The following is an 18,382-nucleotide window of genomic DNA, read 5'->3' on the forward strand; positions in this document are numbered from 1 at the left end:
AGACTAAAGTAGCACAGGATTCCAAAAGAAGGCACTCAGAAACCTTAATGGGAATTTGACAGAGTCACTGAGGGACCATCATGTGGAGCACATTGCAACCATTGCCCCTTGGCTATGACGTTAGCAAACTGTAGATTGGGTGTCCCAGCCCTCTTCAGCCTGTAGATTGTGGAGTATTTTTTATCAAATTTGGGTCAGCAGTGTTCAGCAGCACAAAGTATAGAACGGAGTGAATCTAAAGGATGACCATTACTCATTATTCGTAGGACATGAGAAAATCAACAACTGGAGAACAAGTGTTACATTTTATTCACATGAAAATAGATGCCACTATTATAACATCTTAACATATTATCATATCATAATATATCTATAATAATATCAATATGTTGCAGTCTGTTCTGGAGACCCAATTCTCTTATCTCCTTCTCAAACTAACTCACCCCACTTTTCTTCCAGGTTCTGGTTCTGCATAGTTTGTTTTTTTTCAATCCAATAGCTTTTCCGCTTTTCAAAAACAGAATTCTAATGATCTCACAAACATAGCATTGGCTGAGAAATTCCTGTTAAAAACTTAACACAAGTCAGTTGGCTATCATCACTATAGAATGTACTGAGAAGAATTTCTTCATATGGGTAGTTAAAGCAAACCTTAAGTAGCATAGCAAATAATGACTGCACACTCCTCTTACAACTTGGGTGGTCCAAGTGAAATTTCTGGAACATTAAAATTATACCCACTAATGCAATCATAAAATGATGATTCTGGAAGGTAGCATCTTACTTTGCTCCTGATTTTAATTCAAGATGTTTTCACAAAAGATCCATGATATTAGATTGACAACAAACTTACTAAAATGACTTATATTGGGACAAAACATCATCTGTTTCATATGGTTAAAATACAAATGTTTAGTTTCTTAAAATGAGTAGGTTTAGGTATAACACCAAAGATATTATTAGCTATTTTAGAACGACACAAAGACAATTCCAATCATTCACCTTAAGCTCCCTCCAGCAGATTTTAAATTTCTCTGCAGCAATAGGGACACTGCCAAGCAGGGGCAGAAAGGACACAGTGCAGCCAAACACAGGCCAGCTGGAAAAACTAACAAATATATTGTTTTAACTCCAGCCTCCCTCTTTCCCTCCCCAATTCTGTTTAAGCACACAGCTGGAGATCTGGCTTGGTGAGAACAGGATTCCAGCCTTCTCCAACTGGAAAGGGACTGTTTTATTTTAAACAGCACTTCAGCCATGTGGCATTGATGAAAACCTCCCGTTTCCCTGATTTGCTGACAGACTTTTGATTATCTCATTATAACCAGACTGATGGCAGTTGAGGGGATGATACCAGGTAAATTCATTTTACCTCATAGCTATTATTACCACCAGGTAAAGCACAACGGCAAACAGACTTACCATCCTGTGGGAAATCCAGCTTCTGATTACTTAATCAGTACTCAAATTAAGATTCCAAGAGCTCCAATTATAAGAATGAAACAATTAAATTAGATTGCTCACTTGGCATTGTGAAGAGCAGCACCTCTTACATGAAATATTATTAACAAGATTACCCAAAAGGCTTCCACATTAACTTCTGCTAAAATGTTTTCCTTACTTTCCTGGCTGTCATGCCTGTTTTCAACTTTCAAATCCTTTTTCTCCCTTTTCCTAAAGATCTGCCAGGCATGTACACGAACAAGCCATCAATGACTAGTAACTAAAATCCGAATGGGAACCATTCAGCACCCATTAGTAGGTTTCTTTAAACAGGAAAAGAGCTGAAGGGAATAAGTAAAACTGGAAACTCAAACTTCACATTCTGTGATCTCCTTAATAAAGGCAGGAAATGTGTGTTTATCAAATTGGCTGCACAGTTCACTTGGAGTCTGGTAAACAATGCATATCTAACCATTCCCCAGCCACGTGAGATTCTCATCGACCCAGACCCTCTTATATTGCAGACAAGGTCATGGCAGCAGTGCCCTGGAAATTCAAAATTAGGAAAACCTGGCAATCAGCAAGTTTAAACTGATGAGTAAAAGCCTCAAGGCTTTCTCACACCATCCACAGCCTGCCTGCCTCCTGTTTGTCTCTGATTATTCCTATCAGTATTCCTATCAAAGGTAGCAAAAGAAAAACTTGTTCATCTCTGAACACACAATATTGGATGGTTCTCATGAACGCAAAATAAACAATATAGTTAAATGTAGCTTTCTGTCTGACGAGGTTCAACATATTGGTAAAACAGTGCTATTTCAACCATTTCAGTATACATAAATTATAATTTCTAGTATTATTGCTGGAGTTAAAATGATATATTTGTTAACTTTTCCAGTTGGCCTGTGTTTGGCTGCATATTCCTCAGATTTTATCTTTTATTTTTCCTGTTGTTACTTCTGTTTATTTTAATTTTGTTAACACACCTGGAAGAGACAAGGTGAAGTTGTGGCTGCCCTGATGCCAATGAAAAGCTGCTGATTAGAATATATGCTACCAATGGATAATATTTTTACCCCTCTCTTCTGTACCCTGCCTGAAAACACACAAGGGCTTTCACCTAGCCATCATTTTCCATGTTGTAAATATTGAATTCAGTCAGGCTATAAAGCAGCATGAAAGTTTTGTTAGAAATATGAAATCATCACACTGATGAAATAAATCCATTGTGAGATTTATGAACAATGTTAGGTCAAAGTAGCTTACCTACACTAACTTTAGATAATTTGATGCCATAATGTATATCTATAAATTAGGTAGTCTGATTTCAGCAGCAATCTCCTTGGTCTCAATGAGCACAAACATTTCCACACAAAATGTGACATTCAATCCGCTTTGATTCTGATAGCTTGATAAAATTCTATTTGCAGCAGGTAAGCATTATCATTGCCCATATCAATTCTGCATTGTTAGTTACAATTCAAACATCATATTAAATGTGCTTCCTAAATCCACATTGTAGTCACTTTGAGTCAAACAAAATACACCAGGTTAATGACGAAACTTCATAGACTTTGTTAGCTGTAAAAGTCTCCATCATAATCAAAACAAACTAGTGGTGAAACATCAAATCTACGCTATGCATGAACTAAAATAAAATCAGAAAATGTTCAATATGGTTATGAGATCTAAAGAAACACACACAAAACGCTGGAGGAATTAAGCAGATCAGGCAGACCTTGAAGAAGGGTTTCGGACTGAAACGTTGGCTGTTTACTCTTTACCATAGATGCTGCCTGACTTGCTGAATTCCTCCAGCGTTTTGTGTGTGTTGCTTTGGATTTTCAGCATCTGCAGACTTTCTGGTGTTCATAAAATCTAAATTATTTTTAATGCATTAAACCCAAATTATCATTTAGCCAATTCTACAGCTATGAAAAAACGTATTTAATGATAGAGCACTGTGATTTCATCATGTGACTATAGCATCATAGTGGATTTAAAACACAATTGTATATTCAGTCGCCATCTTCATCATATACTGTACATATGTTCCAATCTGTATTTAAAATCTACTCTGGTGTTTAGAAAGTTAAATAAGAATTGCGCTTTTTGCTTCCTAGCATGATACTTGTAAAAATTCTCCAACATGATTGGCTGTACAGCCAGCTTGATGAGGTTACAGCTGCTGGGCACCATCAATCATTTGATAGCAACAGCTTTCAGAAACGGGGAAGTTCTTGTCACACAGATTGCTTTGTCGCCCAATGTCTGGGCCTTTGTGAAACTGAATGGAAGAAACAAACCAAATCAAACACATGAATTTACACTCCATACATAATACAATTGCTTTTAATGCAAGAGTTATTTTATGTAGGCAAAGAAAAGACTAATAGACCAGCTCTGCCTTCAAATCTAGTTCAATGGTGCTTATGGCTTGCACAGCACTTCAAGGCATAATCAAATTAGAACCCAATTCTAAGCTTTTTGTCATTTTGCTTTATTCATTCATTCATTATGGAAACCTTCACTTTGTTCTTTTAATTAATTTGCTACAAATTTTAGGTAAATAACTGAAGCAAGTATCATAGTATCGAAACTAATGGTAATTTTATACTAAAAATAATTTGGAATACTTCCAATATAAAAACGCTTCAATACTTTTGCTATTACAATGATTTTCTGAGACTTCTCCCAAGATTAGTTTAGGATATGGATTTCAAAATTTGGAAGGGTGGGGGTAAAGCATTGATCACACAAGTACAACTTTCCTTTTACAGTTAAGCTGCAACAAGATATAACCCAGACTTCACAGGAATTACAATTAGTGAGAAGCATCATTGACTGGTGGTTAAAATATTAACCTATGTCTTCACCTGGGGATAATAGATATAAACACAATTTTCATTTCAAATCTGATGGCTACCACCTGACAATTATCTGATCTGATGGCTGGATATAATGGATACAGCCCAGTCCATCACTGATAAAATCCTCCGCACCATTGTGCACATCTACAAGGAAAGCTGTCACAGAAAAGCAGTTTCCTTCATCAAGGACTCCCACCATCCAGGTCATCAAGAAGGTGGTACAGGTGCCTCAGGATCCACATCACCAGGTTTAGGAATAGTTATTTCCCCTCAACCATCAAGCTTTTGAATCAGAAGGGATAACTTCACACACAGAACTGTTCCCACAACCTTTGAACGCACTTTCAAAGACTTTTCATCTCATGTTCTTGATATTTCTTGCTAATTTATTTATTTATTTGGTATTTGCATTGTTTGTTGTCTTTTGTACTTTGATTGTTTGTCCATTTTGTGTGGGGTTTTTCATTGATTCTATTGTGTTTCTTTGAATTTACTGTGAATGCCCACAAGAAAATGAATTTCAAGGTTGTATATGGTGACGTATAGGTACGTTGATAATAAATTTACTTTGAACTTTCAAACCATTCTGCACATGTCCACTACTATGCATACAGGTGCTGCCATCAGAAAAACACAAGAGTCTCAGCTGGGCAACCTTAAGTGGTTAAATAACTGTTCATACTTATTATCTGACTAATACACATATGAACAAAGTGTCAGAGGGTCAGCGGTAGCATCTGCATCAGATGTCAACAACATCCACCAGTTTAAAAACAGATTTAGAACATACTTGTGTCAACAGATCAAATACAAATGGGGAAGAGTCACTGAATGTGTGAGAGAAAATGACTGGGTCTGCATTACAAGTAAAAAAACATCCAATCCACTATGCTGGGGAAATTATTGTGTACACAGATGAAGTTAGAACAAAGCATTCTGGCCATAAAAGAGAACTTCTAAGTAGATGCGTAACTGATGAATGATTAATTAAAAAATTAAAGGATCAAGCTATTTCCTGGCCTGAATAGCTGAAAATTTACAACACTAATTAACCTTTTCCCAGTTGGTTGAAATGATACAGAAAACCTGAACACATTAATAATTCTTCTGCCTTTGCAATTTAACAAAGAATTTTAAATACTTTGACGATTAATTATTTGCCCAATTTTAAATCACACAGCACAGTAAGCATAATTGCAGGGCAAAAGGAAAAACTAGTACTGCTGCGTAATACAACACATTCAAAACACCGTAATCCTTCAATATCCACTGGTATGTCCATGAGCGAAATAACATCAAGCAGTGCATTTCACATTTAGCTATTGCACCTACTGTGAAATCAGTAGAAATTATATTACTTTTGCAAACCAGATGATAAGGCTATGATGATGATGATCATCATCATCATCAGGTGCCATGCCCTGTTTGTGCTTTGACTGCCATGGCCCACACACTCCTGTTTTGGGTCAAGTGGATCAATTCATTGGTATTCATTTCCAATTCTCTGGCTGCTGTCTCCATCATCATTTGTCTTTGCCTTCCTCCTGCTTTCTTCCCTTCAATCTTTCCCATAATTACCATGCATTCTAACTCCTCTTTCCTAATCACATGTCCAATGAAGTCACATTGCCTTTTCATGATCTCATACATTATTTCTCTTTTTGTTCTTGCTCTGTCCATGACATCCTCGTTAGATATTCGTTTCATCCATGATATTCTTTGCAACCTCCTCAAAAACCACATCTCTGCTGCTTCAATTCGTTTCCTCAAGTATAGGTACGTTGATATTGGCTATGATAACCAACAAAAAAGGGAGAGAAACCCCAAACATATCTAGAATTTGGTATTACCTAATACACAGCAGATACTGAATACTAGCTGGGCAGTATCTTTAATGAATACAAGAATCACAAAATGTTTCACATTCTTGACACTTCAGTGGATTTTTAGAAATAGATACAGTACATGTTTTTTCCTTCCACTTCTTTGTACACTGCCTAATGCCTTTGTTCACAATGGTGTAATCATACTAAATACTACTGCAATCTGCCATGCACTCGAATGAATATTAAGTTGTTAAAAATTGTTACAACATCTGTGAAACAATTCCATGTTCAAATCATTACCATTAAGCAAACATTATGGGGGTGAATAAGTGTTGTCAACAAGGGATATCCATTCATTGCTGTGCTCTATACTTCCTTGGCTGAAGTGTTGGCGTCAGATTTCTGAAACATCTATATACCGTATACAGTCCCACAGGTTTTCCTATACTTTAACCATTGTATTCTAAGTGTTTTTAACTCTGTTTAAAGTATTCTGAATATTGAGTAAATCAAGCTCCTTCACCAATACCAGAAGCACAGGATAAATGTAAATCTATTCTGTGCATCACAACATATTTTGTATATGCTTACTGTAAGTTTGTATTAAAGTTCAGTTAAAAGTCTACTGCACTGGACATTTATTACAAAGAAAGTACAACAGTGTCATTACTTCCTTAGATGCCATGCTGAATCTCCACAAACTCCTAAAACTTTGACAAACTTCTATAGATCTGTAGTGGAGAATATATTGACTGGCTGCATCACAGGCTGGTATGGAAACACCAATATGCTTGAACAGAAAATCCTACTTAAAGTAGTGGATAAGGCCAAGTCTGTCCCGGGTAAGGCCCTCCCAACCACTGAGCACATCTAAATGATACTCTGTCGCAGGAAAGTGGCATTCATCATCAGGGACCTCCACCACCCAGGACAAGCTTTCTTCTCACTGCTGCCATGAAGGAGGAGGAACAAAAGCCTCAAGACTCACACCACCAGGTTCAGGAAGTTATTACCACTCAACAATCAGGCTCTTGAACCAACCGGGGTAACTTCACTCACTTCATTTGCCCCATCATTTCAATATTTATTGCATATTTATTTATATTATTGTTTCTTCCTTTTGCATTTGCACAGTTTGTTGTCTTCTGTACACTGGTTGAATGCCCTAGTTGGGAGGCCGTTCATCGATTCTGATATAGTTATTATTCTATAGATTTGTTGTGCATGTCCACACGAAAATAAATCTCAGGGTTGTATATGGTGACATATATGTACAATAATGATAAAATTTACTTTGAACTTTGAAGTGGTTAAGAATTGAAATTTCCTTTCCAATAAAAAACATGCAAGCTTATAATTAACAACCTATTTACTGGAAAGTCTCAACTCTCAAATATACAATTTCATTAACAAATCATTAAATCAATATGTCAAGCTAGCATCCTCCTGTGTCCTGCAGTTTTTAGTTTGTGCATTCGGTAACTTGGTACTAACTTAATTAAACTTAACCCTGACATAAGCAAAAGGAAATGAAGGGTTAATGTAACTAATATCCTGAACTAACAAATTAGAGTCATAGAGTCATTGAAGAGTGCACCACAGAAACAGGGCCTTCTAGTCTGTGCCAAGCTATTTAAACTGCCTACTCCCATCCACCTGCACAGGGACAAAATGTCCTTTAGGAATTTCAATACAACTTGTGGACCTGAAAGCAATTACACTGGAGTGTACAAGTAAAGATAAAGTACTTAGCAGGGGAAAATTTAATTATGAAGACTTGGTGCATGGCACTGATGTGTGTACTTTTCAATGCACTGTTGTGAATCAGCTGATCAGTAAAAACTGCTCTGAACTGCATAAAACGTTGTGACAATCAGCAACAGCCTTTTTGGATTTCATCAGAACCTTTAACTTTATGGCTCAGCATATCCCATACCTCTACTCTCAGACTGGAAGGTTGACCCTGGTTAGATAAAGACTACTGAAGTGCAGATTAGGAACAGCATCAGATAAACCCCAAAAATCAGGTCTTAACCTAGCAAGCTGGTAAAATGAGAACTAGTCACATGCTAAACAGCAGAGACAGAATACAATAAATGCAGCTAAGCAGTCCTGCCAGCAATAGATTAAAGCTCTGGCCACCTGCCACAACCAGTCATGAATGTTGCTCAACAATTATTCAACAATATGGAAAATTGCCCATGATTACAAAAATAGAACAATTCCAAACTAGCTGATTATCACTCAGCCCACTCTCAAATCATCAGAGCAATGGAAGGTGATGTTGACAGTGCTATCAAGTGGCATTCACGCAGATCAGAAACCTATTTTTTATATATATAAGGAGTTCTGGGCTGCAAACCTCACAGCCTCCGTCAAAATGTGAAAATGAATTCTAAAACTGAGGGAAAGTGATCACTCACGGTGTTAAATCAGCATCAAGAAGATGTTTCTGGAAACACTAAAGTCAATGGGTATCAATAGGAAAACACTCCAATGCTTGAGCCATACCTCCACAAACAGCTGTGGTTGTTGAAGGTCAATCATGCAACCCCAGGACATTACTCTCGGAATTCATTAGGGTATTATTCAAGACCCAAATGCCTTTAGCTGGCACATCAACAACCTTCCCTCTAACATTAGGTCAAAAGTGCAGACATTTGCCAGTAATTGTGTAATGTTCACTTCCATTCACAACTCCAACAAATGAATTAATAAATGCAATCGCACCGCAAGACACAGACATCATTCAGGTATGGGCTGATAAATAACAGGTATCAGTTGCACCATGTTAAGTGCAAAGCAGTGACCAGTTCAAACAAGAGATCTAGCAACTTGAACTTGGCATTCAATCACATTATCATTGCCAAAATGGCCATATCAAAACATTGGGATCACAGTGGGGAGAAACTCAACAGACCAGCTACATAAATACTGTGGTTACAATAGCCGGTCAGAGGTTGTATATCCTGTGGAGCAAGCTTCATCATCTAACATACCAGAAGTTCATCCACAATCCACAAAATACATTGGTATGCTCTTCACTCCCTTGCTTCAGTGCACCTTCAACAATTCTCATGATGTCAAAACTATCCAGAACAAAGTGGTCCATTTGATAGGTACACCATCAACAACGTTAAATGTTCACTCTTTCCATCTTCATGGCTGATGTGTGTGACATCAATAAGTGTATCACAGTTACTTGCCCGAGAACCCTCCCTGGAGCACCTCCCACATCTGCACTTATACCACAAAGGAGGATAAGGCACCTGATGTAAGTGTGCTCTTATCATCTGCAAGTGGCTATTCAGGTCGTACACCGTACTGACCTGAAAACACATAATAACTTCTTCATTGTGGGCTTCTCTAAGTCTTGGAACTCCTTATTAAGTAACACATGACCAGAAACACTATAGCAGCTCAAGAAGATAGCTTACTGTCAATTCAGGGGATGGGTACAGGTTTTCCCCTGCCATCCGAAGGTAGCGCATTCCTATGAAACGGTTCGTAAGCCGGAATGTCGTAAAGTGAAGAAGCAATTACCATTTATTTATATGGGAAAATTTGTGAGTGTTCCCAGACCCAAAAATAATCTACCAAATAACACATAAAACCTAAAATAACAGTGATATATAGTAAAAGCAGGAATGATATGATAAATACACAGCCTATATAAAGTAGAAATACTTTTCTACAATCATTGCCTGCACTGTTCTCTGTAGCGAAAATCTCACGCAAGCGCTGTTGGCAAAAACACGCTCTCCAGTAACCTTTAAGCTAAGAAGCGGCCAAATCATACCAAATAACACGTAAAAATACACAGCCGATATAAAGTAGAAATAATGTATGTACAGTGCAGTATCACTTATGGGAATTGGGAAGACAATGCAGAGCACACTGATGATGGTGTATAAGGTTGAGTCGTCGGAGGTTGGGGTGGTGCAGTGGTCCCCACCCTCCGGGCAGCGAACCGATACCGATCCGCGAAGCATGCAGGGGTACAGTGGTAGCCAGGACGCACCCAGCACATCTTTAAGAGAAAAAGCTGAAATAAACATGCTAATTAATTAGGTGCTGCCCGGCACGTAAATGGTGGCCCAGATCAGAGGCCATTGCCGATTGCATCGCCTCTGATCCGCACTGACAATTACATGCTGGGTGGCACCTAATTAATTAACATGTTTATTTCAGCTTTTTTCTTAAAGATGTGCTGTGTGCCTGCCGGTTACCGCTGCATTGTCCACGAATCGGTATCTATCTGTCCTCGGCCCAAAGGTTGGGGTGGTGGGACACTGGGGTGTCGTCTGTTTCCATTAGGGTAGGCAGGTCATCTTCTCCTATGTCTGCCTGCCTCGATGTCGAAGGTCGAGGTTTGTCGTCTGCTGTGGCTGATGTGAAAGGCTTGAAAAACAATAGTATGCTTGACTGCTGAGCATCGCGCATTTTTCTACCATACAGTTCTTTGTAAGCACTTAAACCATCTTGCAAATATGCCCTAAACCGACGAACCCTTTCAAAATTAAAGTCGTACTTTATCATTGCAGTGAAAATCTCACGCAGTTGCTTCACGTTCAGTTCCTGGACAACTTCACTTTCGGTCCGTTTGCCACTGCATTTGGTTTCCACTGTTATCCTTTCCTCTTCCAATTGCATCAGCTCTTCATATATCAGTTCTTGGTCATGAGATGCCAAAACCTCTTCAACATCATCTTCGTCAACTTCCACAAGCCAAACCCACTTTGTCCTTACTTCGTTCACCACGATCGAAACGCTTAATTATGTCTAGTTTTACGCTAAGTGTAACACCCTTACAAGCTCTTTCAGGCTTTTCCGATACCTTAGAAATCATCTTGCTAACAGCTGCTCACAGGCACGTGTTTTAAGCAATGCCGGCTAGAATGCCGTTCCGAATCCGGGGGACAGCGGCTGCTCGGGGCGCGCGCTGCCTTTTTTCGTAACAGTGAAAACACCTTCTGTTAGCGAAAACAGTTAACTAATGTAGGTCTTTCGTAACAGTGAGGTTTCGTAAAGCAAACGTTCGAAAAGTGGGTGACACCTGTAATACATACTTGTCTTGCCAGGAATACCCACATTGACTGAATGAATAAAAATAAATCAAGGGGAGGTCATTGAGAAACCATTTCCTATTCACTTTACACTGGAAAATTTCACATTCATGCACAGAATAACTTATGTCTGAGTTTGCTTTTATTTGTCATGTCAAGTAGCTGATGCCACTAAACTATGAGATTTACATAGAGTGACCTCAAATTGTTAGGTAATTTGGCTATGAAGTACACTTCACAAGTGCTGTGAGATCAGATTCTGATTTAGATTCATATTTATTTATCACGTGTACATCAAAACATACAGTGAAATGCATCATTTGCATTAACAACTAAAACACGGAGTCATATACTGGGAGCAGCCCGCAAGTGTTGCTACACATTCTAGCACCAACATACCATGCCTACAATGCTCGGCATAACTACACAGAACACAACAAATCAATAAGCAACAAAAAAAACCAGCAAACCAATCCCTTTTCTTCCTTTTCTCAATACACTTCACTGTCACTGCAACAAAACTCAATTCAGGTTGGAATTTAAAGCATTTCGGCAGCCTCATCCATTTCATTTATAATACAAATGTAACAATATACTGTAATTGTTTCACTGCAACGCTGAATTTTAAATCATTGTACCAGACTCTGTAGAAGCAGTTTTATAGTACAATGAGGCACAACAGGTCATGAATTGCCCAAGCTAGTCTCAGATCAGTATTTGAAAAAATTGCATAAACTTTTTTAATGGAGGAAGCCTTTCAGCCCACTATGGCTACGTTGGTTGAGAAAGAATTTCCCAATAAAATCCCATTTCCATCTATTGACCCATACATCACCTTGCCGGTCATTACTCTTCAAGACTACATCCAAGTACTTCTTTAAGACATAGCAATGGCTTCTGCCTCCAACTACTTCCAAGCCATGAGTTCCAGGCCACACCTAATCCCTGGATCAGAATTTTTCCCTCACCTCCACTAATCCTTCTACCAATTACTTTAAATCTGTTTTCCATGGTTTAATCCCTTTTCTGAGCAAAACAGGTCCTTCACCTTCTGTGGGTTCAACATCACTTACATTAACTGAGAAGAAAAAAACAGCCTCAGCCTTCTTATCTCCTTTCACAAAAAAAAATCCTTTCCCAATAAAAACCTGTAAATATATACTGCTTCAACTCCAATGCATTTGCAAATATCATCTGGTGTATGTCAAATATGTAAGGCAGCAGTTTTTAAAAAATGTTTAACAATGTTGCATTTTGATTACGTTGATATACTGGATCAAATAAAGTGTAACACAACATTTGACTATTTGCAAATCAAATGCAACTTCAAGATAAAATACTCTTGGCCATAAACACAAAATAGAAAAGATGTCAAATCAGCGTTTATAAAAGAACAGCAGTAGACTATCTAGCCCCTCTAGCTAATTCCACATTAAATATCATGACAGATTTGTGATCTAACTCCCAAAAGACATCCTTACCCTAGATTTCAAGTTTAAAATGAACAAGTGATCTAGCTCATTGCCACCTGTAAAAGAGGTTACCAAATTTCTACCACCCTGAATATGTAAAATTTCTCTAAACTTTACAATTGAAAGGCTTGAGTCTAAGTTTTAGACTTTGATCTCTGGTCCTAAAACTCCACAGAGAGCAAGGATAGACTCTTTCAATCTACCCTACCAGTTGTCATTAACATTTCAAATTATCTCTTAATTTTCTGAATTCCAAAAGATATACATTTACTTTCTGTACTCTCCTTGTAATTTAAACCTCAGAGTGCAACTATCATTCCATATATGTAAGCTGAATTGCTTCCTAGGACAATATATCCTTGAGATTTGGTATCCAAACCTGCTCACAATATTCCAAGGTTGGACTAATCAGGGTGCTGCTAAGCTGTAGCTATACTTATATCTGACTTACACATTTTTTGATAATTTTTGTATCTGTCCTTGACATTTTAATAAATTATGCACCTGGAGCAAGTCTCTTTGGATTTCCAGTGCTTCTAGCAAAAATTAAATATAATTTTTAGAAAGCATTCTGCCTGTCCTCTTCAAATCTTAGATTTGCTTACACTGACACTACATAATCTATAATATATCTTTGTAATTTAATGACACTGCCTACAATAGCTTCAATATCATCTTGGTATTTGAAACTTGAATGCCTGGCCTCCTACCCCATCATCTAAGTCATTTAAAATCAAAGTTCAGAGTTCAGAGTAAACTTATTACCAAAGTACATATATGTCACCATATACAACCCTGAGTTCCATTTTCTTGCAGGTATTCACAGTAAATACAAGAAACAAAATAAAATCAATGAAACTCTGCCCTCCCCCTCCCCCAAACAGGATGGACAAATAACTAGTGTGCATAAGACAACAAGCTGTGCAAAGACAAAAAAAGAAATAATAATAATAAATAAGCAATAAATATCAAGAACATGAGATAAAGACTCCTTGAAAGGGAGTCCATAGGTTGGGGGGGGGGGGAAAACAGTTTAATGACTGAGCAACTGAAGTTGTGTGAAGTAATCCCTTTTGGTTCAAGAGCCTGATTGTTGAGGGGTAATAACTGCTCCTGAACCTGGTAGTGTGGGCCCCAAGGCTCCTGTACCCTCTTCCTGATTGCAGCAGTGAGAAGAGAGCATGACCAGGATGATGAATATCCTTGCCAATAGATGCAGCACATTTATTGTGGGATTCTCTCAGATCTGCCCTGTTGATTTGAATAGCTACCCTCTATCCCAACTCTACCACTCTATCAATTCTCTAGGCAGGTTAATAACTTGCCTTCAATTCCATGAGCTTTAACTTTAACTAACACTCGTCAGTATTAAACCTGGTACTTGCACTGAAATGAATCTGTTTCTAGACCAAATACGTATAATATACATTTATTCAGATACAACTTTTCTTCACAAGAGAAAGCTAGGATTATGAAATGTGCTAGTTTTAATCAATAGGAAAAAATATTGTACATTCAAAATATCCTTGTAATTACCTTGATCTGTTTCAAAAGATGATAGAGGTCTTCCACTTCATCGCCTTCATATTCTGTGTAGTCTCTTCCAATTGATAAAGAACTCCCTTTGATAGTGTGTCGATACAGTGGGAGGCCAGTAGCTTCTGAATACAGATCCATAGCTTCATGTCCCACTGTCTGATACATGTAACTGTCAAGCTCATCTGCAGAAATAATCATTCAATAAAATTGCTATATAAGGAAAAAATGGTCAATGAATTTTGCTGATAATGTGTACTCCTTTTTATATAATTGAAAGCAACATGTTATGATATTGTTGAAGCAAATGTGGTATTTAGAAGTTAATGCAAGAAAATAAACCCTTTGTTTATAAAATGTAAAATGGAGTCAAGGAGGCCAGATGCCGGTCATTCTGTGGCATGTGACTAATTTCCTAAAATAAAGCTACAATTTAGTAAAATCCTGATTAGACCAAACCTGTAATGCTGTGAGCAATTTAATCCAAGGAAACAAACCCTTCATTATTCAATAATTGGGCTACAAATACTTAAATTTCAAATCCAGCAAGCAGCTAATATCAGTAACAGTAGCTGTCTATCTTCAATATCTTGAGGGTCATCACTGACCAGAGAGTCAATTGAAACATTAATACTGCAGGTACAAGAACAAGTGAAAAGCTGATCAGCTTGCTGTTCCCTCTGAACATCCTGCTGCCTTTCACCCATCTATGAACAGCAAGTGAGGAGTGCAATCGGATACCGTCTGCTTGCCTAGATGAATGAGCCTTCATCACATCTTCCATCATCACTGGACCTAAATCCTTGAACTGTTTCTCAATAGGGCTCAACAATTCAAGAAAGTTGAATTATCAAGGCCATTAAGGAATAGACAATAAATTCCAGCATTGCCAGTGATGTCCATAACCCTCAGAATGACGCATTCTCTGCTTTTATTTCAGATTTTCAGCACGATTATTTTTATAAACAACTTGCAATAGTATTTCTTCACAAATTTGGTCCATATCCTCTACAGTCTCACATGGATCTACCTCTCCATATTTCCCAGTTACATAACGTCTGTCAGCAATATTGTGTGGAAAAAAATTGGATTCCATATGCATAAACAACATTCACCTTAATCTGCCACAACATACCTTTACAATCCACTGTCTCTGACACTTCCCACTGCATGCCCAATATAACATATTTGATATATTGATAGCAGGCCAATTCTAGACAACGACAGTACTTCAAAGTTAGTGCTTAGGTGTGATATTAGCATCTGGGAACATTGGTGATGAATCTTAAAGTGTAACTTCTCATTAAACACAGTGCCCATATTTAAGAATAAAGTGCAAAACTTCAAATGTCCACATATTTAAGCCTGATCCATAAAGGAACCAGTTTGTTTACTTGGGAGAACAGTGCATATCAAACTGAAAAGTACATATCTGTTTCACTTTACTAGCTGCAAGGTCAGTCCACATTGATAAAGGTTGACTATCTGATACATTCATGGAAAAGGCTTACCTTTATGATTGGCAGGTCTTAAATTAGCTAAAGCCACCACTTCATGTCCAGCCACCACACACTGCATCATATTGTAACAGCTGTCCTTTCCACCACTATGAAGAAAAATTAAAATCAATTCAGTTTCATCAAATCTACAGCTAAGCCACTCTTCCATCATCATCACTATATATTCAAATACAAGCTAAAGCAGTTCAGCATAATAGCAAAAATATTTAGAACTTCGTTTCAATTCTGTTAAACTTTTATGATATAGTAAGCACACCCAAGAATTAAAAAAACGTCTGTACAGCAAGATTAAAATAATAAAAATTAAGCTTCAGAAAAGTGTAATCAAATAAGTATCAGTCATAGTCAAAGGTGGAAGATGCTAACGCATTACTCTACGAAATAAAAATACATTTAAATAAACTCAAAGGTTGATTTTAATCTAAACACCAGAAAACCCAGGTAAAATGTGATGTTTTCAAAGAATTACAATGATGGATACAAGAGGGAATGGAGGGAATAAGGGAACCGAACTTTAAAATAAGCCTTTTACATTTTAAGGGATCACTTGGATCAGTAATTATTCAGCAAAATGGACTTGCTCATTATTGAAAGAACATCAGCAGTAGAATTTTGGAGGCTTAAATTTATGGCATCCGATGCTTGAGAGGGTGGAAAGGAAAGCTTTGGAAACATTCACTGATGCTGACAAACGCATTGCTGTAGGCAGCAGACTGGCTGAAGACCATTTCAGGAAAAAGGTGAGTTGAAGCAAGGCAAAATTGTAATTGTAAAGGAGGTGAAAGTACATAATCCTTTTGATAGATACAGATTATGAACTAAAGTCAGGATCAAATTGAATTTTGAATTATCAAAAAAATTAGCTCACGGTGAGACTGTGGCTGGAATGGCAATTGCAGAATATGGCAAAGACCAGTCTGCCATTGTTTGACTGGCCCACACTAAAGCTCCATATGAAATAGATACTGTATGTGCAGACTGACAACACTGTTGGATGAAAGCTAAACCCACACCTACTATGACTTTATTAAATGCCAATACTGTATAGAAATAAGGAACAATCATGACTAGATCTACAGCCAACCTACATAAGTAGAAAAGGACAGGAGAAATCATTAGTAGAAGGTAACTAAGTTGAACAGTTAACTAATAATAAAAATTAAAACCCAAACACAATTGGCGGAGTATGGCATTGTCCACCACATGAAAGATATTGGCCAGACCATTAATATGAAGACTTTGATTAAAGCAGTCTATGTACTCTGTAAGCATCACACAAGCAATTTATTCACCCTGGTGTATATAACGATCAGATAATTTGAGTTTCAATATAGCATCAGGGGAAAGAGCCTTATTAGATAATGAAGTGAATTCAGATTTGAGAAGTAGTATGAGAACTTCAGAAAACAAGAGAAAATTTGAGATAGAACTGTATTTCAGTACGTATGTGTCTGAGGTTGCTATCATTGAAGAAAGTTGAAAATGAGGACAGTGGCCTCATGAGGCACATTTATAATATTACCCAATGTAGACACCAGGAAGGGAACTTGGGTAGACACCAGCTTAATGAAGTAGCCTCTCATGGTCAGAGTGCACTTCAAGAGGCTCCGAGAAAAGAACAGGAATTAGGAAAATATGCACGATGAGAGTTTTGGGAAGTTAAGAAATGTAGAAAATCATCAATTTTTATGGCTATTATCAGTTCCTTGTACAAAAAGATGAATGAGAGTGGGAGAGCTGGCTGTGAAAAGGGGTCAAATGTTCATTTAGCTTTCCACAAAAACTGGAAAGGCACTTTGCTCAGTGCATTTCAGAAGAAAGCCTGGTAAAGTCCTCACAGTGAACTGGTCACATCTGGAAATTTCACAATGAAAATGTGAAAGATAACTACAGAGAATGCTCATTACTGCTTCTGGCATGGAGATGTTAATTACCTGACTAGAGCGATTACTCTCATTTTGATCAGAAGGAATGAATGAGACAGGATTTTCAAGTTTACTGAGTTAGTAGAGTATTGTGTTTAACCTCTCTTTGAGTGCTTGGCCAACACACCCTGTCTCAACTGTCCTGGTTTCTCTTTTTCTCTCTCCCCTTAATTCCTGTCCTCCAATATTTCTGTTGAACTTTATTTATTTATCCATTCTTCTTTCAGATCTCTGATTTTATTACTTTTGGTCATACTCCCTCTCTGTTGTTTCTCTCGGTATCTTTTACTTCCCTCTCTCTCTCGTCTATTTCACTCTCACTGTCCTTAAACCCACAATAATTTTCTTTAGCTCTTTCGCACTCCTTTCTCATTCACTTCCTCCTCTTCCTGCCTTCCCTCTCTCGCTTGTTCAAATACCCCTCCTCTCTTCTGTCTCCACTTTCTACCCGTCCTTCTCTCTCTCTCTCCTTCTTTCCTCCTCTCTCTCCTTGCCGCCTTCTATCTTCTCCCTCGCTGCCGGTCCAGCCGCCAGAGGACCCCGTATCGAAGACCCCGGTCCTATCGCCCGAGCAGCGCCTGAACCCAATGCAACGCCTGACACCTTCACCGTGCCGCCGCAAATATCATCGCCGGTCACCAAAGGCAGAAGCCGAACCCTGCAGACTCAGCGAACCGCTGCCCTATGTGTTTCAGACAATCTGTGTGAACGTAATTAACAATGC

General features: G+C 38.0%; 1 protein-coding gene across 4 annotated transcripts in view; it reads right to left on the reverse strand.

The window, feature by feature from the left end:
* Nucleotides 1-18,177, reverse strand: part of dph6 (diphthamine biosynthesis 6) — a 300,181-nt gene extending 282,004 nt beyond the window's left edge. For all 4 annotated transcript variants that reach the window (XR_010018318.1, XM_063050727.1, XM_063050738.1 and 1 more), the window contains exons 1-3: nt 17,668-18,177; nt 15,725-15,819; nt 14,214-14,398 (exon numbers count right to left, since the gene is read on the reverse strand). Coding sequence is in view for 3 of the 4 variants with exons in the window: in XM_063050727.1 (XP_062906797.1) it covers nt 14,214-14,398; nt 15,725-15,819; nt 17,668-17,690 (303 nt within the window). In the remaining variant the exon portion in view is untranslated. The remainder of the gene's footprint in view (nt 1-14,213; nt 14,399-15,724; nt 15,820-17,667) is intronic.
* Nucleotides 18,178-18,382: the final 205 nt, after the last annotated feature.

Source organism: Mobula hypostoma, chromosome 1 (genome assembly GCF_963921235.1).
Source record: "Mobula hypostoma chromosome 1, sMobHyp1.1, whole genome shotgun sequence".
NCBI lineage: Eukaryota > Metazoa > Chordata > Chondrichthyes > Myliobatiformes > Myliobatidae > Mobula > Mobula hypostoma.